Source organism: Ornithodoros turicata, chromosome 7 (genome assembly GCF_037126465.1).
Source record: "Ornithodoros turicata isolate Travis chromosome 7, ASM3712646v1, whole genome shotgun sequence".
Taxonomy (NCBI): domain Eukaryota; kingdom Metazoa; phylum Arthropoda; class Arachnida; order Ixodida; family Argasidae; genus Ornithodoros; species Ornithodoros turicata.
The window spans coordinates 37,626,679-37,653,473 of record NC_088207.1 but is presented as its reverse complement, the minus strand read 5'-3'; the positions used below and the strand labels follow the sequence as shown (position 1 = coordinate 37,653,473).

Sequence of the window (26,795 nt, the reverse complement as noted above, 5' to 3'; positions counted from 1 at the left end):
ATCAGGAAATACGTCGCTCTGGTGCTCCGTAAGCATTTGTCGGCATCTGTACCCGCTCAATCAATGTAATCGGAACAGCAAAGAAAGTATATAATATATAAAATACATAATATAATATAAAAGTATATACTATCATATTAATAATAATAGTCCATTGGGTATGCAAAGGTGGCGGTGGTGCTATTTCCGAGCGTTCTGCCTGCTTGTGTGGCGGCATGTTGCTTGTGGGTATCGTGCGTCCTGGGCCAACTTCACAAGGAACTGTGCAACAGTTGCAACCCCTGGGAATAGGGGGATGCAAAGCACGCTCAATTGTCAGGTGCCACACCTGCCCAAAAGAGGGGGGCGGGGGAGATGATTCATATAGCACGAGATAGCAAAACGTGTAAATGTTAACAAAATTTTAACAATTGTGCTAGAAAGTCCCCAAGTAGGATTTAAGATAGAACTTTTTTGCCTGTCGGACTCGCTGTCGCCGGAATAGGTGGGAAGGCGTATATTACGTCAGCCCGTGCGTTTCATATTTATTTTTATTATGCCATATTTTTGCTCTTAATTTTTAGTGCAGAAGTTGCGCACACGTCGAACTAGACGTTCTAGTGCTATACGTTCATTGTGAAGACGGCAAAGAAGTCACGATCGAACCCTGAGAAACATGCCGGCAGTCTCAGCAAACAGGCTCAATTTCAGGTGGTTTGGTGAAAGAGTAGAGCTCGCCGTTGTCGGCTTCACAGAGGCAGGCAGCGATATACGAAAAAGAAGGAGAAATGGTGGCAGTAGTGGTGAAAGCACCATTGGCCATTCTCCGTGAGACGAAGAATAAGAAGAAGCAGAAGCACCACCCAACGAAACGTCCTTGCATACATTCGTATCGCCGTCGTTATCATCATCGTTTTCTTGGTTTACTTCGCCCATGGGATTGACAACGCCCGCCATAACCTCTCTCTAGGCGACAGCGGCAGTATTGCGCGCTGAATAACCGTGGAACAGTTTCCAGTCTTTCACTACAAGAACAGCTGTGACTGAGAATGACTCTTCAACACAGGACAGCTCGAGGTACAGGAACCATGAGAATCTTCACAGTCCACATTAGTTCTGCTTGTCTCGGTTGGAATTAGAACACGGCTCATTTACAGCTAAACCCTGCAGATTTGCTATGTACCCTTCCCTGCCTCGAAGTGATAATTGAACTGCTCCTGGTTGTATTTCTGGGTCACAAGTAAACAGAGAAAAGTTTGTGAAAAGGTGCAAATGTACAGGACATAGTGTTCCTCTGCAACCGTACCGTTATATATCTGTCACTGTTAGAAGCTCGGGGCTTGGCTGGGTGGTTTAGCACATTCTGCCCTTTCCTACGATGATTTTGTAGTAGCGTATAGTTTTGACACGCACTATGTGCAGTATTTTCAGGTAATTTTCTCCGAAGTTCCGTCACCTTCCTGGTCGGACTGGTTGCCCTGTATGGTGCAATGGAATGGTGGGCACGGAAAGACGACACGCGCGTCACGCACGAAGAGAGGCTGTCCTTTGCAGAATATATCGATGTCGAGAACCCATGGGATACCTTTGATTACAAGCGAGCTGATGTGCCAGCAGAGGTCCTTAGGTTATCTTCAAAGCTGGCCATCCACGAAGGCACTGCTAGGTTTCGGGTGAGTACGTTGTCTCCGAAGACGTTTGCACAGCGAACAGGCCCGGATCTAGAGGAAGGGGTCCGGATGTCCTCCCTCCCCCTTAAGTTCTGTCGTCACGTACACGCGTAGTGCCGCGTGCCGTCACATACACATACACGCGTAGTGCCTCAGCTGACCTTAGGCAGTGAATGCAGCATGTTGTCCAAGACCATAAGACCGCCCTCATGAGAGTCCTGGTCGCCTGTCGCCCCAATTCCCTTCGAAACGGCCCTATACCAGATGTCGTGCAATGCGCATTGTAACGTTACGAGGCGTCCCGACAGGATTTCCTTCCTAACGTGCTTGCAGTAGGCAAGACGCGACGAAAGTGGCACCACAGATGCTTTTAGGATCGTAAAATCTGGGGCGCCTTGCTGGCATGGCCTGAAGATCGCTGCATCGTACGCTGTTCATTGCACGAGCACCGACGGCACTACGATGCTGCGACCTTCAGGCTGCCTTCAGGTGATGTCAGCAACCCTAAATAATTCAAGCGGACTGCAGAGGTCTATAGTGTATGGGGAGAGAGGGAGGGAAGCGGCATGAGCCTTTCGTCGCTCCCTCCACAGACCGTTTATGCCCCAAGTCTTCCTTCGGTTACTCATGCCATTATCACGCAGGACCTGGCCGTGCACTACCGAGAAATCGTTCCTCAGATGGATCATCCAAAGTTCCACGTTCTGCTTATGCATGGTCGTCACTATACGTCACAGACGTGGGTTGACATTGGAACCTTGAGACTGATTGCTGCAATAGGTTTCAGAGTGGTTGCTGTCGATATGCCTGGTAAGATCTTCTCCACGATTGAAGTGATTTGCTACTGCGGTATCTCGATATGTCCTCGATGGCTACATTCCTGTGTCAGCTAGGGCAATGTGTTGTGGGTGGCAATCGATCGTAACAATGTGAAAACGTAAGTCTATGGCAAGCTCGGAAAGAAATGTATCGGGGGAAGTAGAAAATAGCCCTGGGATACTTACTGTGTATTCACATTCCCCACAATGCTACAGCGTAAGATGCGAAAAACGTCATACAGCTTAGTGGCGACGTGCAGATGCCGGTCATCGTCAGAGCGTCAGAATCGCGTCGTCATCGTCAGTATCGACGCTCGGCTTATCGCAATTATCGCGAGCGAGATCATGTGGTGCGCCAGGTGCGGTGGGCGTGTACCGAGCTGTGGTTGAACGCTGTATGTGTATTTGAAAGTTGTTGCCAGTAATGGTGCACGCCTAAAACAGCACTGTTCCATTCTGCCGTTCCGTGAACGCTCAACGTCGTTGTCTTCACGTACACTGCATGCTAACCGTGGGGAAATATCCTGCGACACAGCCACAAGATATTCCGTAGCAGACGACAGGAAAAGACGCTGGCAGTGTCATCTTCTGAGTGTCGTCTGCCAAATGCGCAATACGCCACTTCCGATATTCCGGCACCGCGTGAATGCTCAACATAACACGGGACGGAACTTCGGCTCCGAGACCGAGAGCGGTGTTTTCGCTTTTTCTTCCGCTAGAATATTCCGTGAGGATCTCGCTCGTGTGAATACACGGTTACTCGCAGAAAAAGTGCGAGTGCAACGAGCAATAAGAGAGCTTTCAATCCCGCGGGTCAGAAAAGCTGTTTCCCTCGGCTACCAGTACGTGACGTCACGTCTTCCACCCAATATAGTGAGACGCGCGCCTCTTTTCTCTCTTTCTTTTTGTGATTGTGTTTGGCGCCGGCCTCTCCCTCGTCTGACACGGAACAGTCGACCGGTCGTGTTGCTTCCTCGCGTAGCAAAATATTCTCGGCTGCCATAATCCGAAGTCACACCACGCAAAAGGGGACCTGGGAGATATCACCGCCGCTGCGAGCGCTTATAAACTGATTTTCTCAGAGCCGTATGCTCTGCATCACGCTGTTGAGAAAATACACTATGTTCGCGTGGCCTTCCATGATCCTTCAATGGGAGACTGCTGTTCTGACCGGTTAGCGGGAACGGAGAATTGTGTGCCTCTCCGTTCTACCGGGGGGATAGAGCCAGTGGACTGTTGTTTCAAGCACGGACAGGCTCCCTCCCAACAAGAAAGAGGATCAGCGAACTCTTCAGCTCGGACCATCCGGTATGCACACTCTGCGACACAGGTGAAGAGGAGGACCTAGAACATATCCTGCGATCCTGTCCAGCTCGCGAAAAGACAAGGAACCCAAACCACTACCCGACTGAGGTCCTTTTAGGCTTCCAAACAGGGGCGAATGAGGAGGACGAACCACAAATCGCGACCACTAAACGGCATCTTCTCGCGTGGGAAAAGGCAACACGTCTGCGAAAGGCCAATACAGACCGAATCTGGCAAGGCAACACAGATCTTCAAACGTCTCAAGACAGTGAAGACGCTGGAAGCGAAAAAGAGGATGCGGACGACGCACAACCATCTTCGAGCCACCAGAAGGCCAACAACGTAGACGACGATTATCGAAAACCGGAGCCAGCGCCAAAGCCACCACCAGCCAGCAGGCGAACCGGCGCAGGCGCTGAAAACGTTAAACGCCTACAACTCTCCGACTAGTGCAGGGCGCTACCGCCAAGATATTGCCCGTGGCACCCTTGTGGTGCCTGCCCTGATACAAAAGGGATTAGGCGAACCTGAACCTGCGAGCTGCAGTGGAGACTCTAGGGCCCTGGTGCACAAGCGCCCACTCTCGACGGGGACACGGCAAGCGCGCACGGATCACCTACTCAGTTAGCTATCTGCAGACACTTCAGCGATAAGAAAATCAGTAGACGAGCAAAAATATCAGTGTTCCTTTGGCGCATTTGCATCCACACAAACACGTTACCAAATCTTTCCTCAGCACCATGAGAAGAAAAAAAAATATATATCTGTGATAACACATATCATAGTGAACAGTACGCTCAGAGCAAACATGGGCGAGCCTACATTGTTTGCATATGCCTCAAACTTATTTCAGAATATCCCAAGCAGCACAATGTACCGAAAGTCGAGTGCAATAGGGGTGGACGGTATGTGTCTTATCAATGTTCTTTAGTTTCACCAGTTCGTTCAAGGTCTCCCACCTACCCGTCCACCCCTATTGCACTCGACTTTCAGTACATTGTGCTGCTTGGGATTGTGCCCCTCAAGCTCGCCCTTCCGCAAACCGGCATTTAGATAAAGCGTGGTAGATAACGCACACGCGCGGTTATTGTTCCTGTTTTGCGAGAGCGTAAGGTGATACCACGGTACCAGAGTATTGAGGGACCGTGGTGATACTATACAACAGGTGATCCATTCGCACCATGCAGATTACCCTGAGCTCAGCCGATCGAGAGGAGGCGCTCGTGTACCATGCCTCCACTCCACCCCAGCATCGACGCAAAGCGGCGCTGGCATGCAAGCAGGCCACGCGCTCCCACGCTACGGTTAAGGGTGGCGACGCCTGTAAAAGATGACGGAATTACCTGAAATTCATTAATTAGCTCTTTCATGAAGGTATTTCGGGCAAAAGCGAGATAGCTGGATGGGAAATGCTCCAAAGCACGTGACGCTCTGACGTGGAATGTGCGCTGTCCTCCCTGCGTTCCTGACCGACGCGGTTTCGGCTCATTTGCGAGCAAAATTCGGCGGTGGACATTTCAGCGCCCGCGCCCGTTTCAGGATTTTCTTTGAGATGGAATGGTTCGCTTGGTAGTGATGCAAAACTATCGATAAATTGACTATCGATACTGTCGATATATATATATATTTTTTTTCGAAACAAGCGATAGTGTAGGAAAAGCTATCGAAAGTCGACTATCGATAGTACTCAGGGGCGGATCCAGGATTTTTCTGAGACGGGGGTCCAGCCTTGCCCAGCACGGTAGATAAGCAGTCAAGGTCAATTAAACACAATGTAAAGCCAGAAATTCAGGAGGGGGACAGGACATCCTGACCTCCCTCACCCGCTCTGAATCGACCCTTGATAGTATTATCGATAGTGAAAAAACTGTCGATTGTTGACTATCCATTGTAGGGTGTTTTAGTGCATCGGAAGAATTCTACGGAAACGATACAATAAAAGAAGTTATCGAATCCAAGCTTAGCAATGTGATGTCACTCGCTTCAAAGAAAGTGGGTGATTGGTTTACCATGTTTTCGGAACTGCTATCGCGAACACTTTCTGACGTATCTGATGTAGCTGAAACCCGACAAACTATCGATAGTACGATAATCGACTATCGATTGTGCTGTTCTTTTGTTTTTCTGTACTATCGATTGCTTGGTTCTGAATATCGACGCTTTCGTTCCCGTCCTAGTTTTCGCACTTACACAGCGACAACGAAAACAGAATCACCTGCGACACAAGTTATTTCCGTTCAGCTGTAATGTACGGATAACCGTGTATTCACACGAGCGAGATTCCCTGCAGAAGCGGAAGACGCGAAAAACGTCATAGCTTTCTGAGCGCAAGCGCCCATTGCAACGTCCCGTGTTCACGTACACTGCTAACCGTGGGGAATATCCTGCAACGCAGTCGCAAGATATTCTGTAGCAGACGACAAGAAAGACGCTGACGGTGTCGTCTGCGAAGTGTCGTCTGCTAAGTGCGCAGTACGCCACTTCCGATATTCCGCTCCGTGTGAATGCTCACCTAACACGGGACGGAACTTCGTCTCTGTAAGCAGTGATTTTGCTTCTTCGTCCACTAGAATCTTCGGTGAGGATATCGCTCGTGTGAATACACACGAGCACAGAAAGTAATTCACTGCAAAAGAAGATGCTTATCATAATCATCGCTCTCATGAGACTGCAAAGCCGCAATCAATCCAATTCAGAGAGCATCACGTTACCTTGCGGTTCGTTTGCGCGGCATCAAAAGCTCAAGGTTAGCGTCGGAGGGAAAGCTGTTGCATTGTAAAAATTGTAGGAGTGAGGAATTTTCTTTTTGTAATTTTAACTGCTCCCCGATAGGTTTCCCGAGAGTCGACTATCGATAGTCCGTCGAAAGTCGACAATTGAGTGCTATCGATAGTTTTGCATCACTACCTGGCCGTATAGCTCAGTGATCTATCCAGAGCCCCCCTCCCTCAATACTTAGGGGACACACCCTAAAATTTTATAAGATTGTGCAATAATTTGTCAAAAGCATGTCGTGACGTCGCACCCCCTGCGGAGCACCCTATAGCGAAGTTGGTAGAACTGCCAAAGAAAACTTCGCTATATCAGTATCTTCACGATATGTCATTAGTGTGTCATGAGACCACAGATTTCCTTTGCTACATGCAGGTGCACTATTTCGAGGTTCTACTGTACTCTGTTCCTACTCAGCGTATTCTTTCTAAACAGTCATTAAATTGCAGGTTTCGGGAAGACTAAAATAGGACGTATAGGTGACCGCTATACTTTCATGTCTGCCTTGATTTCTGCACTGAACCTGACAAAGCCAGTCATCGTCACCCCAAGCTGGAGCGGCTACCTCGTGTTAGCACACACAACCAAGTACTGGCAGAACATGACTGGACTTGTGGCCGTTTCCCCTATTGGCTGGGAGGCATTCGAGATAGCATGCAACAAGACAGATGAAGAGAATACCACAAAGGAAACTCCGGAAAAACCCAAGGACAAGAAGAAAAAGAAGAAATCCAAAGCAAAGAACGTAAAAAAGAAGGATGCCGAAAAAGAAGGAAAAGATGGGAAGGTGGAAAGAAAGGAACAAAAGGATGTAGAAAAGGATATCGAGAGAGAGGAACAAAACGACGTAGAAAGGAAGGAAGTGAAAGAAAGGCACAAAAAGACCAAGGATCAAGTTTATCAGCCCTTGCAGATGTTCCTTCCAGAAGAAGTTCCAGATGTCAGCTGCATTCCCGTGAGTAATGGCAGTGTTATGTGATACGCAAGTAGGTCAGCTGTTTGCGCAGCTCCCCTCTTTCCCCTATTGCATTTCTATACTTTTGAAGGTACCAACTATGGTTGTGTTTGGCGATCAAGACCGTTCTGCATCTGGAGCCTACCTGAGTCTCTTGCCCAGCAGCCGCATTGCAGAGTTTTCTCGTGCCAGGCATGCTCCCTACATGGACAATCCAAAACTGTGGCACAAGCTGCTATACAACTTCCTGATGAGACTGTTTTACGAATCGCGAGAGGTATGACACGAGATATTTCGCAGGGTTTGAAGGACTGCAATGTTTAGTGGCTTGTTACCAATGTTGAATTTGTATTTTGTGTTTATGGTTGTAGTTGAGAACACGCATCGTTACTGGCCTTACAGCTCTTGCACAAATTCCTGTGACTTTAGTGCACAAATCCATAGCCCATCACGTGCACATTCCCAGTTACTGATCTTTGTCTGCATTGATTGCACTGTGGAACAAATACTTTGCCCACCACAGCAGCAGTACAATTCAACACCAGCAAATATTTATTATTATTAAAAGGTGACCACAGTTTCAACAGAGGGAATTGTCTCCTAATCACTCATATTTACAACTATGCGCTACGAATTATCTTCCTTCGGGATACCCATTGCTTAAGGTCTCCGGAACATTGTTGTACCCTGCAGTGGCTCCCGCTCCTGGTTGTGACTTACACTGTACTTCAAATACTTCATGAATTGCTTGTCTGAAGCACTGAAAGTTGTAATCAATAAGTCCTGAAAATAGAAGAAAATGTTTTGGGAAACGTAGTACGAGAAGGAAGGGGCCAGTACAGAAGTTTTACACACACACAAAAAAAAAGCTGGCACTTTTTGCCCTTACCCATTGGGCATGTACAGCAGTTTATATAAGCCTGAAGTTTTAGGGTTTAACCTGTTTCTTCCCCGAATTGAAGGTTGCCTCTTTAGGGTGAAAAAAAAAAAAATATATGTTTCCCGAAAACTTCAGGCTCCACAACCTGTAGCATATGTAACTAGTAACTTCTTTGTGCACACACAAAATAAGGGGGGAAATTATTCCAGCATAAAACACTGATGAAAGCACCCTTGGTACACAACCATGAACTGCTGACACATACCATTTTCTATGCACACATACCATGGTGGGCAGTTCCCGACTGATTTTTCAGACTAAGATACCACCAAATATACCACTAAGTTCCACGTCCAACATTTCAGACGATTTCTTGAAGCAGCTCTGACAATATTTGTGACAGCTACTAAAAACAAAATCATGTGGAAGTAGTGCCCCGTTCGTATCAAGCAACAGAAACAGTATATATTACCAAGATTGGAGCTGGTAACAGCAATGGAAACGCTTACCACGTTACTCCGTTACCAGAAACAGAAATCGTAAAACGTGAAAAAACAATGTGCAAGTTTCCGGCGATAACGATTCACAAGTAAAGAGAAAATAGTTGAGAGCACTAAACAGTTTAATTTGCGAAAAACGAGATGCTTGTGCAGTAGGCTGCACTTCAGGTTTGAGGACCTGCTACAAACAGTCAAGAATATATCAAACCCAAGTCGCAAAAGAGTAGAGGGCAAGGTGTGAGAAGAATACAAATAAATGTACTACAAAGGAGGTGGCTAGACAAGTTCTGGCCACCTCCTTTGTAGTACCATTATTCGTATTCTTCTCACCCCTTGCCCTCTACCCTTTTGCTACTTCGGTTTGATATACAGTATCCTTGACTATTTGTAGCAGGTCCTCAAACCTGAAGAAGTGCAGCCTACTGCACGAAAGTCTTATTTCTCGCAAATTAAACTGTAACGCTCTCAACCATATTCTCTTTACCAGAAATAGAAACGAAAATGATCAGCTGGTACTGAATTGGGTAATGGCTAAAACTGTTGTACTATGATCACATGAGGGTAGTTTCATTTTAAATCGAACAACGTGTGAAAGTTGTATTTTTTAATTGGCCTAGAAAAAATATATGTTAGATGACAGCTCAAACGATGCAAATCGCGCCACGTGCGACGCTCGTGCATGAAGTAGTTTCCGCGTGGGAGAGGAGGAAAGTCTGAGCCTGCTTGAGCACGCTTTCTTCTGGACCGACTTTCACGGGATCTAGCACCGCCGATTTTTTGCCTAGGAACTGGAGGTTTTTTGTGATTGTAGGCTGCACCATAGACACTGTCGACAGCCAACCACAGAATTCTGAGGGCCACAGATTTTCTGTTAAAAAAATGCAAAACTTGGCGTAAACGTTCAAAAAGGCCAAACTTTGTTACCAATTTGCTTCATGACGGAACGTCTGAGGACATCGAGCTTAGTGCCATTCGATAGGATGTTGAAAGACCTTTCGTGCTGTATAAAGTTCATTTTTCTCAGTCCAGTGCTTTCTGTGTTATTAGCTTGCGAATCGCACATGGTAGGCGAAAATTGCCAATGTTGCATCTTAATTTTCTGAAAAATGCCATCTTCGATTACCTTGATTATTTTTTAAAAGGTAGTGTCATGTCTCTACTTTAGACCCCAAGTGAGACAATATTTTATTTTTACCCGAGAGACGCGGAGCGATATTTTTGGTCAGGCATGGTCCACGAGACTGCAGCCTTGCGCGGCTTTCTTATTCTATTTCTGGCTCTTTTATTTTAGAGTTAGAGTAGTGCATGGGCTGCATTCATAGGCCCAGGCCCGGCCCGGCCCTCCTTTGGTTTACCCGCCATGTCGGCTCCGTACCTGGCCCGGCCTGAAGAATGTCTAGGTTTCCTGGCCCATAAATTTATACACTACCCGGCACGGCCCAGTGTAGCTGGCTGTCAAGGCTGACCATGGCTGACTAACAGTGGGGCAACAGGCTCGAGGCCGACCTATGCCCGGCAATGTACGGGCCCACGCCCTTGACGTTTAACCATTATATAGTTAAACCTTAGCCCAGCCCTGCAAAGAGGCTTTATCTGATCCGGCCCGTGCCCTACCAGACATATAAACCACTGTACATAACAAGAGCTTGTCGTATTTGGCTGCATTAGCAGATTGCTGGTATAATAAACGTTGTGGTACCTTGCTTGTCGAAGTTCTCATCTCGAAGTATGCAGACTAATGCCAAGAACCTGTTTACTTCTTGCAAATATAACACTGTGCCATTATTGAGCTTTATGATGCTAGAAGACTGACTGTCAAAAGTGCTGCCCTCGCCATCAGCTTGCAATCTGCAAAGTGAGTTGTTTTGTGTCATACACAGTTTTGCGAATACAAATTTGAAGCTGCTTCATTTCTTCTGCTAAAGTTCACCAAACACTACTGCAGATATGCCTGAAGAGTGCAAGACGTATATCTTGTCTCACCCGTATATACAGGAGATGTCAATCACAACATCAATCATGTCACAACACAGCTCATAGGACTGCATGTCAACAGGTGCACAGTCTGTTGCAATGTACATCTTTGTCACAACATCAAAGAGGAATGCCTTTTCAATGCCAGAGTTCTGAAACAAAGACAATGCATCAGTTGTCTTCCACAGTCAACCACATAAAAATAGCATTGGTGCTTTAACTCACAGACACAAAAATGTTCAAAAGGTTTTCTAATGTTGGCAGCTCTGGGATAAGCTTTTGTAAGACCTTGCTGAAAGCTTCAAATATGGAGTGGTCGTAGATGCTTGTTAGATAGAAACTGTAAAGTACGAACAGAAATGAAGTTTCTCAACCTACCACAAACTCTGTGATGACAATTTGATGACGTGGACAGATTTTGAAAAAATCGTAGTCGATACAAAGATATTTGTGATTTTCAACTACTGTACAGGTCTACACCTGTCTTAAAATATGGCAGACTGACTGTGATAGGCATGCAAATGCACATTGTACGAAAAAGAATGTCACATACTTGAGGTGCACGTTTTCTAACCCAGCGTCAGACAGTTCATCCGTAGCCCTTTGATGTATATCACGCTGGGTCTCGATCTTATGATCATCCGATAGGCCGTCCACTTTGTGGATGAAAACTTCAATCATCAGTTCTGGATTAACCTTATTGGCTGTGGTTACTGTCTTGTTCAGCTTGTGCAACGCCTCCATGTAATCATCCTACAGCAAAATCAAACCAGAGTATTACACATATCGATTTTTCTTCGTCCTTCATGTGAATGCAGTAACAATTTTTCTACGGTTACCTGTGCGTCTATGACAAACACGAGGGCACCCCATCCACCGAATATTGTTTTCACATCGAATACTTGATCGAAAAAGTCGACTTGGCCAGGAATGTCCCAGATGTCCAACTTCACAAAGGAACTATTCGAAATATCTGCACAAGATAGAAAAAGCACTACTACAGGAACTGATAGTGTACAGCTGCACCACCTGCTCAAACCATTCTAGAGCTGGTTGCAATACAGCAAGTGGTAGCACCAATATCTTACAATACTGTATACTGTCACAGATATCAATCACTCAGTCAAAATCAATCAAAACTATCGGCACTTTGATACTCACCATTCCGCACTATCTTGTTCGTACTCTCCAAGAACAATGTTTCATTGGGTGACATTTTGTGAAACACGACCTTCTCGATTGACGACTTCCCACTCCTGCATCAGAAAGAATGCAAACATGTCAAACTGTACATTATTCTGCATCAATACGAATAAAAATAGTGCAGGGGCGAGAAAGTTGTTATGCAAGCAAAGGCATGAGTGCCAAAACGAAGATTCTATTTCTGTAGGTGACCACAGCAACTTTTTGTTCTTCATCATACGTAGGGTTCTTCGTTTTCGGGTTAAACCCGATTTTTCAATATAGGTCCCCCCCGAACAAATTTTCAAGCATTCGGGTAAAACCCGATATCTACCCGACATTCTTGCGGTCCTTCAATGTGTCGTTCTCGGTAAACCGTCCGGAAAAGTGAATCGTAATATCAGAAGAGAGAGTTATTTGTGACAACCTATTTGTCCTCGTTTTATGATCCCCTCCTGCAGGAGTCAAAGGACGAGCTTTTGTGGAGCTCCGGCAAGTGTTTGAACACAGCGGTCGTTCACTGCCCCAGTTCCGAGCAGAAATATAAATATTCTTGTGTCTTGTCCCAGTGTCACAGCAGTGGCTTGTTTCATATGTTTTTCATTTCACCCAAACATCCCCCGGTGACATATAAAAAAAAAGGGATCGCAACGCCAGATTTCTCCCCAAATTCTCGTGTGTAAATTGCACCCGATTTTCCCCTCCCAAATTTGAAAAATCAGAACACCCGAAAACAAAGAACCCTAATCATACGTCTTGCCTTCGGCACTGCAGCGTCCCTGAACTTTGCAGTGACAACGACACACATGCAGCCATGCTTCAGTTATGAAGGCTCAAGACATCCAGGTCTTCCACAATACAAGCATTGGAAACTTCCTAGGGACCCGTGACTGTATATACAGTTATGTGTGTACGTCTCACAAAAATGAACAAGGGATATTGGGATTAAGCAATACCACGGTGCTGACCCCTAGGGCAGATCCAGGATTTGTCGTGGTGGAGACTACACTGCCTAAGGTCTATTGAAACTCCATGTAACGACACAAATTGAGCTTGTTATAAAATGCTCAAAAGCAGTCGCCTACCTGGGATCTGCCTGTAACCTTGCCCAAGATACGTAAGTACACTAAGTGAACACAGGGAGCTCCCGAAGTAGGGCACTGTCACCACAGCATGCCCTCCTAGTAAAACTAATGTTTCTACAAAATTTCTAGGAACAAGTGATGCCAGGATGCGCATATGTCAGGATATGTCTATCAGCATCACGTGTATCGTGTGAATCATAGCAGCAACAGTTGCAGAAGAGATGGGAATGCATAACAAGGCCACATGCAAATACAAGGCCAACATGAGCAATATCTTGGGATGCATGACTGCAATAACCAGGTCAGATTTTGTGGTTTCGGTGTGTAACAGGAGCTTGTATGTGAACGTCTCAAGATGCTGCAACAAAACATTTGCAGATGGGCCATGTGGTTATTTTCTACCATCTCTTGCGGTATTGATCATGTTTGCTCAGATACTTTGTATTCTGCACAAACTGTAGGTGTACGAGAGGTTTACCCTTTAGATCCCATGAGCAGGATCTTCCTTTTTCGACTGCTCTGCACATCGTGCGCGACATCTCCTTCGATATCATCTGAACCGTAACCATAGTCCCTTGGCAAAGAACCGACGTGATAGTTTGAAGAGTAATTGTCCTCGTCTTCTGCAAAAGACTTTACAAAAGGCACACATGCTACAGGCGTACTAAATAACAGCATGAAGGACGTTTCAAACATGGTGACCTAAAGCATGCTCTTTACTGGGTGATCCCTTGCGTATTCTGGAATACTTCACTAGGTTACGCACACTGCGTGACTTTCTGCAGTGCTGGGCACCACTGCAATGACCGCGTACAACCTAGAGGTATGGTTGCAGAAAGGTGCTAAATGCATCAGGGCGTACGATAATGCAATAATGCTATAAGAACTAACATTGACATTTTAGAATGCACTGAGTCTCGTGGAAGGAGGCGTTGAAACCCTTAAGGAAATGCGTCTGCGCGTTGGTAGGCAAAATTATCGACGTTTCTGCAGCTAACCATTGTCTTAAACTGTGTAGAACTGTTGCAGAGAGGCCAATACGCCGGTGAAAGAATCACAGTGATAGTGATGGGAAATGTCTTCCACAAAACTTCAAGAAATTCACCGTGTTGCCATAATTACTGAACCTCAGTACACCAACCATCATATGACAGACCGCTCTCGCCCCAAATCTCGTACGGTCACGCCAGTCACATGCCTTACAAACGGGATTCTGCGGGACTAAGCATGGCGGCTCCCATATTCGAATTTCTCTAGCGAAAAATGAAGTTGCAGATTCTAATCGGCTACAAGATATGAGGGAGTCTGCGAAAGTTATTATCCTTCGGGATCCATACGAATTCATCCCCTAAGATGTCGTTTCACGTAAGTATATATCAGACAGACTGTTGAAACGGCTTGTAACTTGTAGTGGTCGTACTCGCGATGCTTTATGATACGTTATTGGTTCTAATCGCGGAACTTATTATTATTTCAGAGTCAGCTACATGTGGAGCGTTAAACCGCTCGTCACCACAATGGCAGCCTCTGAGTCGAAATATCACAAACTAAGCTGGTGGAAAACTCTTGGGTACCGCTGTGCCGCAGTCAAGGTGTACAGGGTGTATATATTATTGTTGTTTCTTCTCATAGCAGCACCGTTTTACATTCATTATTATATATCTAAGGTAAGTGATGCAACTCGCTTTGCATTGACGCTTGAACGTCTGTTCTTGTTCGATTTACTGGGAATTGTCCGACAAACCACCTAGAATACAAACCTTTATTCTGTTCCTTGCAGATATCCATAGATTCCTACAGCACGGATGATGTACGTAGAATCGTTCAACTTGATGATATTCATATCTTGGAAGCTAATGACTTGAAACTAAGGATAGAAGAGCTTATTAGGATCAAAGCTTCTGTCAGCAGTGAACTTAGGGACCTTGAACACAGGCGACAAAAGCTACAGGTACTATACTCACTGTTTCCTCAATAACTTTTCAAAATATGTCAAATATCTTCACTATCTCAGGAGGAGTTCTTTACACAGTACATGGAACAAGTAGCCTAGCAGCTATTGCATCTTATCATTACATACAATGTAGCAGCAGCCACAGTTAGTGACATTTAGTTGCAGTGCTCCTCATGGTGCATCTACATTGGCAGGAATGATGGACCAGACCATGAAATCCTCTGGACATACTAGTAGACACACAAAATATTTATTTCACCCGGTACCGATGTAAAGGGTGTGCCTGCACAAGCAGACATCCAAATGTACACTTTAAGGAGCTTGGAAGTGACCCCAAAAATGTTGCTGCGACGTCTGCTGCAACGAATAAAATGAGCTCCTGCGAAAGAAAGGTGAGCAGTGTGCGCAAGGCTCTGTTCCGCACACCTTTCAAAAACCCTCTCCACATCGAAAGAGTGCATCGGCGAAGCAGAAGACGTCGTGACGTATCACGGGCTCCGGCACGTGACCAGTGACGTCCAACGGCACAGCTCAAACATGTATAAGAGGCGCGTGAGCCGAGAAGAAAAAACAAAGGAAAAGGTCCTGAGCAGTTTCTACGTCACGCGGGGCTTGTGTCTCTCATTCGCTTTTTCCGACTGCCTTTGTATATTTTATTGCGCAGTGACGATACGCCGCAGAGTGAAAATATTTTGCATGGTGATTCCTTGTGGACAGCTTCACGGGTGAAGCAGGGTTTCGAGTCATGTTAAATGTCACTTCCATGCTCCTTTAATGCATGACTACAAGCAAATGGATAGGAGGTGAAGTAATCATGACTGGCACACAAAATACGTAGAATGTCACCACAAGTTGGCAGTCCATTCGTAAACCCCTACTTTCATTCGAGCTGACTGAGTGCACTATTTTCTCAAGCATTTATACTTGAGATCAGTATTGTGAACTTGCCTTTCATCATAATATTAAGTTAACATTGCTCCACCTGTGTCATGAGAAAGGATTCAGAGCACATTCCAATAGCGAGCATTTCAGTATGGATCCTCTTGTTATATGATGTAAATGTATTCAACGGTACCTAGGACAAACTGTAGAGCTCCTCAACGCCTTTATTTTGCATCCCCAATACCCCAGCCCATAATGCTTTCCAAGCTTGAGCTTTCCTGGCTCACACTTGTTAATACTTTTTCATGAGACTTGTCACACATTTTACTCTTTCAGTCCGAAATTGTGAGCCTATCCCAAAGTCTCGAAGAAGTCAAGCGAGAATCGTCTGCAAGTCATCTCGAGTTAGAGCGCATGCAGTCGTCCCTGAAGCAAGCTCTTTTGGCCCAGAATGAACTTGCCAGTCGCAATGTGCCCCGCCTTTTCCTTCCTCTGCGTTTGGTCCCAGCATCTGAAAACAATGACATTGTCACAATGCATCCTGCTTCAGAACCCTCTCAAGCGTGCCACATGCACACCTGTTTTGATTACAGTCGCTGCTCACTTGCATCAGGTATGATCCTACTGAGTGCCACATTTAAAAAAATGGAAATCATACAGTGGCCGCTCCTGTCCTGCTGCAAAATTAGTTATGGAATTGTGACAGTATGCACAAGGTAATATGGGGTGCAGCATTGGAAAACGATGGCACCACTGCAACGACCCATAGAGCAGGATTTTGAAAGAAGTATGAGAGATAAGAGGGCGTGTCAATTCATGACTTTACATCGGAAAAACAGCTACAATCACGAGCGACACCGCAGTGGTCATTCTCTAGACGGATTACTGACCTGAGTGTCCGTTAACATGTACTGTACATGCTTAAAGGGGCACGAAAATGCAAAAACAACTTGCTCGCAAATGAAAGTCTGCGTTTCATTAGTATGATTCAAATAAAGTTAGTTCACACAACGCTACCATTTAGAAAAAAAAAAAAAACACAATGAAAACAGAGCCGTCCTTGGCGACAACAAATGGGATCCCCAGGAGGCAAAGGTTGGCGGCATTCAGTGAGGCAGCAGGAGAAGCGCGCGCATACCTATCGTGGCCGTGTGGATTTGGAACGGGTTTGATCGTTGTGTTCCGTCTGTCCGTAGTATTTGCGGCATGATGAGTAGTGCTGCATTTTCCAATACCGATTCACTGAATTGTAGCCCACAACAGTTCTCGCGAATGTTCCACTGATAACATTTATCTTCGTGTCCTTTGTACAGCGACGCCAGATCGCTTTACAACACACACTATGTCTTTCACCGGGACTGCTCCGTGGCGTGGCACGCAGAGCATGGACTAAAAACACTGATGCATGAGCTGAAGCGTCGTTCACTGCTTGGCGCCGAAGCGAGGAGCACTCCGCTGTAATTTTGGTTGTAGCGTCATAACGGAATCAAAGTCTTGAATTTTGATAACAAGTATGAAATTAACATGACATGTGACGTATAATTTGAAGTGAACTTGTTTTTGCATTTTAGTGCCCCTTTAACGTAGCTCGGGGAGGGCGACTTTTCTAAGCAGCCATGCGAAGAATGCCACCAAGTTGCTGGCATCTTTGACTGGGTTGGAACTCGCAACCTCGGGATCAGTAAGTGGACACTATGCAAACCAACCTGCTGAGGCTTCTAGTAGTAGGAGGCACACAGCAGTGAATACAGTTTGCTTAATGTGGTGGCTCTCGTTTCCATCAGCACCCCCACAAGCCGTGGGTGTGTCAAGAGGGGGTCCATGTGTGTGTCCCCCTCCCCCCCATTTGTGAAAATTGTGCACACTTTAGTCATAGGTCGTAATGACTGTTCTGAGATGTCGTAATATGAATAAGGCCTTGTGGTTTAGGGCAAAACCTGACAAAAACCCGTTTTTACCTCCCCCCCCCCCCCCAATTTGCATCATCATCATTTAGGGTAAAACCCAAAAAGGCCTGAAAATGAACTTGGCAAAGTGCCAATTCAGCCACCACTACGGGCATAGGGAGATGCTAAGTATTGCACACTAAGCACAAATGTTCTGCATCTCATGTTCATCAAAAATAAGAGAAGCACTTTTTTTTTTTTTAGCTTCCACCCAATTTTATGACTTCTGAAGTAAGACCCAATTCTTACCCACCGATTTTACAAAAAATATAAAACCCTAAAACACAGGGCCCCAAATATGAACTTCTAAACACCCGCACAGTCCACAGCGTCCGTGTCCAGAAAAAGAGGTGTGGGGTTGCTGGCTTTGCCCCAAGCCTTGCTCAGTCCATACCCCCCATGGTGAATACAATAGTGCCCTGGGATGCATTAGAGACGCTCAGAGACATTCTGAGGATCTCTTCATGGTCAAATACAAGGAAATAGGACAACTGGAAGTCAAACTGCAAAAGTAATTTCCAGTAAGCCATACCAAGTTTACACTTTTCCCATTATTCACCTGCCGTGGTTTCTATTTCTTTCAGTGTACGCAAGACACTTGCTTTCCAGGTTATGTGCTGCTCTAATGTACTGCCACTTTCTTCAGGCTTCCCTGTGTACTTCTACAACCCTGATGACACCAATGTTGATCCAGCTGTCAAGCGCACCATCACGGACACACTTAACACCAATGTGCATGTGACATTCGATCCTGACGTGGCATGCGTGTACATTGTGCTTCTAACTGGCTCCCTGCAACACACTTCAGTTCAAGCCTATCTTAAGGGACTGCGCTTCTGGGGCACAGGCGGTCAAAATCACCTCTTGCTTAGCCTTCCTGGACACGGCCAAGGTCCTGTGCACACCGCTGATGCAGAACGGGCAGTGATTGTGCAAAGCACATTCCTCACTAATGAGTTCAGGCACAACTTCGATGTGGTGTTACCATCTTTCCCTAAGCAAGGTAAGTGCCTTCTCTAACGGTATTACCGATAAACTGCAAACCAAGAAAATGTTAGTAGCAGACAGTTTACAGGTGCCTCTAATAATGCTGGAGGAATTGATTAGCTTAACTGCTTGTTTCACCCTTTTATGGGAAAAACACATTCACAATCAATCATTCACCATTGCTGAACATTAGCCAATTGTCACTGATCTTTATTCTGACAACAAATCGCTTGCATTACTGGTGCAACTGCAGTAAGTTGATGACCTTCATTCAGTGCTTTTGAAGAGTGTAATACCTGAGTTCTGCTATTTTAGGTTGCATTGTTCCCAATGCTACCATATACGATTATACTATCCAACTATAATGTATATTACAATACAACTATTTTATGCAATATGCTGCACTAGTTCGCTCACATTATCAAGCTTCTTTTGGTTTGTACAGTATGTGGTACGTAGCTGTCATATCATTTTCCTTTCTAAATATTAAGTTCTGGATTCTGACGAAAAAGCAGTTATGTGCCCAATGCACAAAAATTTGTAGAGGTAGCCCAATCTTTTTCATTTCATTCAGATAATGACTCTTCACCAGCATGGTCTGTTGCCTCTGCGTTGGTACCTGCAAGACGGAAATATCTTTTGACTTTTCGAGGCGAGCTCAAAGGAAAGCAGAATGGAACGCAAACTTACGATGCCATTGTGAGTGCCTTAAAACGAATGCAGACGAGTGCCACCGATGACGGCTTACACCTCGAATTTGTGTGTGCAGCCCTGGATCAAGGTAAATGCAAACCCTGTCTTGTGTAGAATGTTGTGTGTGCCATGAAATGAAACAAGATATGACAGGGTTGATAATAGCTTGCTTTGCCCCATTGTTTCACATGCACATAGGCATAACTGTTTACGTTTCGTATTGCAGGCCAAGAAGAAGGCGGCGAATGGTCACTGTGTGGCAGTTTGGAGCATCGCATGGTGCTCTTACGAGAGTCGACATTCAGTTTGATTATCGCACCTTCCGATATCTACTCCACCACTGCCTCTTCTCTAAGACGCCTGTCCGAAGCACTCCAGTGCGGTGCGATACCTGTCATACTGGGTGCTGATCATCTGACACTCCCGTTTGCAGAGTTTCTAGACTGGTCGCGTGTAGCTCTGCTCTTGCCAGTTGCACGCGTCACAGAGCTCCACTTTATCCTGCGCACATATGGTGATTCTGATCTCGTCGAACTTCGTCACCGTGGACGGCTTGTATGGGAGCACTACCTTTCAACACCATCACGCGTGGTGTCTGCTGTGCTCTCTCTCATGCGTGCCCGACTTGGCATTCCTGCACACCCGGCGAAAGAAGAGCCAGCCTTAAGCGTGTTCAACTCGACGTTTCGTCCTGTGACCATGGACTCTCCCATGCCCTCGGACGTAGAAGTAGAAGAGAGCCTGGGACCTTTAGAACAACCTTTCCCATCGCTTCCTTATCAACGAAATTTCAGTGTAACCATTAATGAACAAGGGAAGGTTTGGAATGAACTGTATGACCCTCACACCCTATATCCCTTTGGGACCGACGATCCCGTGCTGCCATCTGAGGCTAAGTTTATTGGTGAGTTGCTTACTGCTGAAACCTGGAGAGTCTGCCAAGTTTGTTGGAGTTAATAGCCACATGGAGCAGGCAAAGGTACGGGTGGACAAGCACAGTGTATGTTTGTCTGTCTGCATTTTTGCTTGCTCATGCGATCGTAGTAATTTACTACTAGGCCCTTGTGTTTTTCGGGTATTACGTCTTTTCAGCTTCGAGAGGCAAAAATGGCATGTATTGTGGTACCCCCAGGAATTCCTGTGCAATGTGAGCGAAAATTCGCTAGTAGTGCTGAGTGGGAGCAGATTGCACCACGGGTACCACACTGGACCAGCCTATGCGTGGCGCAGCAGGGCACGGAGCATCAGCACGTGGCACAGCCTGCAACCTCGCTGGTGGGCTCACTGCTGCCGTGGCGGAACATGTTCGGTGCAGACGCACCAAACTTGTAGCTGTAAAATCAAACTGGAGAGCAACTAGAGACCACTCCGTGCTGCATGTGGGAGTGGACCTTCAGTTTCAGTGGCGATTCGTGGGTGATCCATTTGGAACACTGTGTTTGATATGCCATCCTTTGTGGTTCACTTATGATCTAAGAAGGTGCATCTGTTCAGTTATGTGGGCATCTGTACACAGTGATAAGTTATCATAATTTTAAATTATCAATGTATAATCTGATAGGGCAGTTGAGGGAGTCAGCCGCAGTGCTATTGCATTATGTCTCATCGCATCAGCAGAAAGACCTCCAGTTCCTTTCTTTTTTTCATGGCCCACTCAGCTCTTCTGACCACTGCTTGCACCTCATCAGATTCATCATACAGCCTTTAATGATTTGAGGAACATCCCAGACTCGATTGCAAAATGAACAGAAACGTTGCCATATCTGTCCCATGCCATCTCTCACCTGTGCATTTTGTAAAAAAAAAAAGATTTGGTGTCACACTATTTTTAATGTGGTGCGCTTTCTGCTAAGGTTCAAGTTTTGGATTTCGGCCTATTGCTGAAGGAGCAGGAGGCTCTGGAAAGGAGTTTGGTGAAGCTCTCGGTGGGAATGTGCCAAGAGAGCAGTTCACAGGTTTGTTGTGTGTTGTGCTGATTACAAAGTGAGGTGCCAGCTACACGCTAAATAAGGAAGGGAGCGTGTTGTAATTTTTATTTTAAAATCTTTGCAGTGGTTATGCTCACCTATGAGAGAGAAGCCGTAATGGTCGACTCACTGCAGCGTCTGCACAACCTTCCCCATCTGAACAAGGTCATAGTGGTATGGAACAGCCCCAAGCCTCCATCCTCTGATCTTCGTTGGCCAGAGATAGGTGTCCCGATCGAGGTGTGTTCAGTGACCACAAGACAAACATAATAACAATCCGCTTATTAGTGGACATTGACAGGTTGACGTTGCTTTTCCGTCCGTAGGTCATTCGTGCAAAGAAGAACAGCCTTAACAACCGTTTTTTGCCATACTCATCTATCGAAACAGAAGCAATACTTTCTGTCGATGATGATGCCCACCTGCGCCATGACGAGATAGTGTTTGGGTTTCGGTATGTCATGTATTTGCATAATAAATTCATATTTGGGTACAATATAGGTAGGGCCTGACTTTTTCGGGTTTTATTTTTGGCCAAATTCGGGGGGTAAATATCGGGTGATATTTTTCATTTGAAAATTCGGGTGTATTCGGGTTAAATCCCGTTACGGCATATTCTGTCGTCAGGAATTCGGGTGTATTCGGGTGATTTTTTTTGTTTAATAAAAATTTGTCTTAACATGGAACTAATGTTTAGCAATGTTATAAAACTTTAGTTCAATGCACGCTTATGAGTGTGCCACGCGACCCAAATGTTTTCGGGTAGATTCGGGTTAAACCCGAATTTTACAGATTTCGTTCGGGGGGTAAATATCGGGCGGATACGGGTTTAACCCTAAAACGTCAGGCCCTAAATATAGGTGAGATACTGAGCAAATTTTGTTCCTTTAGTGTGTGGAGGGAAGCTAGAGACAGGATTGTTGGTTTCCCTGGCCGCTATCACGCGTGGGACAACAACAATCGTGCGTGGCTCTACAATTCAAATTACTCCTGTGAACTTTCCATGGTGCTCACAGGAGCAGCGTTTTTTCACAAGGTTGGTGGTACAAAAAAGTAGCGACTGTGCACACACTTTCCTGTTCTGTATCAGCAGCAGTGGCTGAACAGCTTACAGATATGCATTTGTTCTCTACATGGCAGCGATGCACCTTCTTCCTTTTTGCAGCACTACTCCTACCTCTACACGAATGTCATGCCACAAGCCATACGCGACAAAGTGGATGAGTACATGAACTGTGAGGATATTGCCATGAACTTCCTAGTGTCGCATGTGACACGAAAGCCACCACTGAAGGTTTGTTAATTAATCCCCAGTACTTGTGATTATAAATTTGTTCATTACTTGAAAGTCGTGTACCTTTTTCTCCAGGTCACATCTAGGTGGACATTCCGGTGTCCCGGCTGTGCAGCGTCATTGTCTGAAGATGACTCTCATTTCCAAGAGAGGCACAAATGCATAAACTTTTTTGCTCAGGTGTACGGTTACATGCCACTACTGTACACACAGTTCAGATTAGACTCTGTGCTATTCAAGACACGAATACCACACGACAAGCAGAAGTGCTTCAAGTACATCTGATCAAGTATGTCAGGCATCACAAGTAGAGCTGTGCGAATATTCGAAATTTGGAATATGAAACGAATATCAGATGCTATTCGCAACCTATTTTCAGTATTCGAAATTTTCGAACATGTTTCGAACGTTACTGAAACAAGGTATCGCTATTGCCAATTTGCAAGTGGGCTTTGCCTCATTACATTCAAGAGTTAGATGAAGCCCACTTCATGTCACCATCATTGTACCTTTGGTGTACGGCTCCATTCTGCAAGTCGGCTTCACCTCACTGTACTCGAGTCTTCGGTGAAGCCCACTTTACACTGTTTACAACATTCGGTCACTAAAGTCTACAACTTCTGTGAGCTCATGGTCAACACTGTACTCTGGGCACTGCATTTTCCAGTAACTGTAGTACTCCCAGCTTTCAGAGTTATGTTCAGTAGCAGGTGGAAATATGTGCAATTCCTAAAAAAGAGTACGGGAAATTCACAGTGTAAGAGCACAAAGAAATGAGCAGATGCACACAAAGCAGGCTGCATGGAACATGTTGACTAACTCTCAATGCAGTTCATCCCACTACTGCAGTCTACCATACACAACACAGAGGGACCCTTCTCTCAGGACATGTTATGCTGGGTGAAGAGGCTCACATGTTTAGAGCATCATCATCGAATGAGCACAACACCACAAAATATTTCACCATGAGGTATTCGAAATTATTCAAATTGGGCCTTTTCTGATTATTCAAATTATATTTGCCTTCTCAAGAAATTATTCGGATTCAAGTTGCAGTACAAGTGAAATATTCGTAAACTATTTGCAATGAAAATTTTGCTATTTGCACAGCTCTAATCACAAGCCTGTCTAGTCACTTTGTCTCCGATGGCGGGCATGTTACGAGCACGTGTGCCACGTCCTTTTAACCTGAAAGTTTGGCATTCTGCATCACATCACTTCGTTTTAAACTTCATACCATCCCTTTCGAATTGGCACTGAAGTTTGCAAAGGACTCAGTACAAGTGTGGGCACCAATGCTGTAGTGACTCCTACACAACGAGTGACCAAGCAGAGCTGCAGTCTTGTTAGTTTGTACAGTAATGACAGTATCATTATTTATTAGTTTCATTAGCATTCATGCAGCATCTCTCATATTCAGTTTCATTAGCATTCATGCAACATCTACCATATTTTTGTAGGTTTGTATATCTTGTGTGAGTTCACCGAGGAAGAATCTTAGTGCTTTGTATGGCTTTCGTTATTTGTTGCAAGCTGCACTACGCAATACATTGAGGAACACCCTTGCTCTGTCATTTTAACATGTTCTCATATTGTTAGTGCCTCTGTAGAACCTCTATAGAGTGAACCTGCATAACGCTACAAGAGTTTGTCTCTGCACAGTGGATAAAGTTTGGAGAAACGAAGAGTGTGTCCACTCACGAGGCAGCAATAATGGGGTATACGTAGACCGTAGGCATGTGTGCGTCAACCTTGCACTTACCTTATTTAGGAGAGGCACCTATGAGGTTGCTCCATGGGTGTTAGGGAAGAGAGGGAAACTGGAGAGCTGCACAGACAGCTGACCTACTTGCATAGCATATAGTGAAGTAAACCTGTGGTCCCAGTCAGTTGGGACTCCCGACCATGACACACTGATTCGACTGATTTTTGTGGTCGGACCAACTTCACTCACGAGGGGTTCTACTAGAGGTTCGGTATTGTATTATAGCAGATGAGGTATCTCATCATCACCATCATGAAATTTTCATCAACATTGTGCTTCCATTTTAATTGTTTGTCCAACTCTGTGGATCAAATGTAATGATGGAGATCCAGAATTCGAGGCAATAAAATGAGCTCGAAGATGCAAGTATTTAGGTGCAAAAAATGGGCACGGAGGCACACACGTCCAGAATTTATACTTTCAGCACATGGTTGGTTTCATGACTGAAGAATCATGAAAGAAGGAAGTCACTGAAAAGGTTAGCCAGCTGTAGGACTCGAACCCACATCTTCTGGATTGCCAGTCCAGGGCTCTAGGGCACTTGAAGCTTTGTGTGTTGTTGTCCCTTATTCGTTACAGCCTCAGAACACCAATCTCCATCATGAAGAATCATGTCAGAGTACCCAGTGTGCTACTTGACGAGGCCAGATGTACTAGAGCGAGTGTATTTAGTGTGTCCAACTGTTTGACCATAAGAAGTACTGAGACAGACTGTTCGCTAGAAACCAGGTGTGTGGCGCCAAATCACGGGGAAGGCAACCAACTGGCTCCTCCTCTTTCTTGGCCACTACAGTGCCGCCCCTTCTTAGCTTTGCAAGTTCATTACCACCCTCGTTACCCGCTATGCCAGAGGCCAACCAATGGCCAAGGTGCAAGTGAAAAAAACAAAAAAAAACAAAACAAACACTGCTAGATGGATGGACTGTAGTGGCACCCCTGGTGGGCTTCTTTGTAACGAGGGTCCAGCACGAAAGTGCGGACATGCTTTGTAGCGGCTCAATCGGTGTTGCCAACAACCATCCTGCTGTTCGAAATAAACTACTTCTCTTTATTCATTTTTTTGCACAGCGTAGTGAAGGCATCTCATGAGTGTAGTATTTGCACACTGGGTCACCATCGGTGATGCCTTCCTAACGGAAGAGCACAAAGATGTATTTCCAACCCTTAAAAACGGAGCTTCACCGCATAGCGCGCTCCTATCCAACCATCATCCGAAATGACAGTGTTCTCTTCCATTGATTTTATGAAGACTGGGGGGCGTACGCCATATTTGTGCGAAGATATTCCAAGAGCCGGGAATCGTAATGCATGAAGGAAAAAATTAACACAGACGTAACATAACATAGACAACAATCTAATCAGATGTTTCACTCCCCATACGGCAGACCTCATCATCAGTGCACCTAGAGAGGGAATGAGCTTTCGGTCAACTCATTCCCTCCCTAGGCTGCAATGATGATGTCTCCTGTATGGGTGATGAAACATCTGATTAAATTGTTGTATATGTTGTATTAAGTCGGTGTTACTATTACTACTACTACAACTACCCCCCAGAAAGGCGCACAGTCACCTCCGTTATCAATAAGAAGATGCAAGATATCTGTGAGGAGATGCCAGCTACCTGTTCGGGCAGGCGAGTGCCATCACCATTGACAAATTGCAGGGAGGCACATGAATAAGTCATGTACTCCTATGCCAAGATTCATCTGCAAAAGTTGGTATACGTTGCAATGAGTCACGCTAGACATAACCGGACTGTACCTCACCAACGTGGACAACAGCTTCACTAAGACTTCGCAACAACTTCACAAACTGGGATAGGAGTGCCACCCAGAAGAAAGTACTGTGTGTGGAAAATAAAATCTGGTGTATAACTCAACCTCAACAGCTGCACTCAAATTTCACGTTACCGACTATTGTAATCATCCAGTGAATTTTTCGTTGAAGCAACTGAACTGCAATCTTGTCAGAGGCCAGAGCTTGTGTTGTAGAAGCATCACGAAAGGTGCTGCATTCAGCGGCATAGCCAGAAAAATATTTTGTGAGGAGTTCTGTGGGGACTTTACATGTGAGAGGATTCTCCCCAGTTTCCCTTTCCTAAGTGCTCTACCAAAGGTACCATTTTGGGAGGAGGTTTGAATACCCAGAACCCACCTCCAGCTATGCCAGTGGCTGCATGCAATGCAG

At 45.4% G+C, this 26,795-nt stretch overlaps 3 protein-coding genes across 6 annotated transcripts; 2 read left to right on the top strand and 1 right to left on the bottom strand.

Annotated features, from left to right (window-relative positions):
• The first annotated feature begins 834 nt into the window (after positions 1-834).
• LOC135400993 (putative protein-lysine deacylase ABHD14B) lies at positions 835-8,083 on the top strand. Of its 2 annotated transcripts, none has more exons than XM_064633073.1 (5): positions 835-1,056; positions 1,411-1,652; positions 2,294-2,459; positions 6,994-7,499; positions 7,591-8,083. In XM_064633073.1, the coding sequence occupies exons 1-5, from the start codon at positions 1,029-1,031 to the stop codon at positions 7,780-7,782; spliced, it is 1,134 nt and encodes a 377-aa protein (XP_064489143.1). In that variant the 5' UTR covers positions 835-1,028; the 3' UTR covers positions 7,783-8,083. The 2 variants fall into 2 exon arrangements, with proteins under 2 accessions (XP_064489143.1, XP_064489142.1); XM_064633072.1 differs by having other exon boundaries at positions 1,402-1,652.
• LOC135400991 (ras-related GTP-binding protein C-like) lies at positions 8,029-14,295 on the bottom strand. 2 transcript variants are annotated; one of them, XM_064633071.1, is made up of 9 exons: positions 14,119-14,295; positions 13,599-13,753; positions 12,015-12,109; positions 11,693-11,826; positions 11,407-11,606; positions 11,079-11,193; positions 10,863-11,005; positions 10,579-10,727; positions 8,029-8,282 (listed from the first exon to the last, which is right to left on the bottom strand). In XM_064633071.1, the coding sequence occupies exons 1-9, from the start codon at positions 14,119-14,121 to the stop codon at positions 8,134-8,136; spliced, it is 1,143 nt and encodes a 380-aa protein (XP_064489141.1). In that variant the 5' UTR covers positions 14,122-14,295; the 3' UTR covers positions 8,029-8,133. The 2 variants fall into 2 exon arrangements, with proteins under 2 accessions (XP_064489141.1, XP_064489140.1); XM_064633070.1 differs by having other exon boundaries at positions 14,262-14,285.
• LOC135400990 (exostosin-3-like) lies at positions 13,321-24,969 on the top strand. Of its 2 annotated transcripts, none has more exons than XM_064633068.1 (13): positions 13,321-13,421; positions 14,598-14,787; positions 14,901-15,071; positions 16,293-16,569; positions 18,549-18,905; positions 19,464-19,670; positions 19,809-20,486; positions 21,436-21,537; positions 21,635-21,789; positions 21,876-22,003; positions 22,441-22,585; positions 22,715-22,843; positions 22,919-24,969. In XM_064633068.1, the coding sequence occupies exons 1-13, from the start codon at positions 13,342-13,344 to the stop codon at positions 23,126-23,128; spliced, it is 2,829 nt and encodes a 942-aa protein (XP_064489138.1). In that variant the 5' UTR covers positions 13,321-13,341; the 3' UTR covers positions 23,129-24,969. The 2 variants fall into 2 exon arrangements, with proteins under 2 accessions (XP_064489138.1, XP_064489139.1); XM_064633069.1 differs by lacking the exon at positions 13,321-13,421 and adding an exon at positions 14,232-14,485.
• The last annotated feature ends 1,826 nt before the right edge of the window (positions 24,970-26,795 follow it).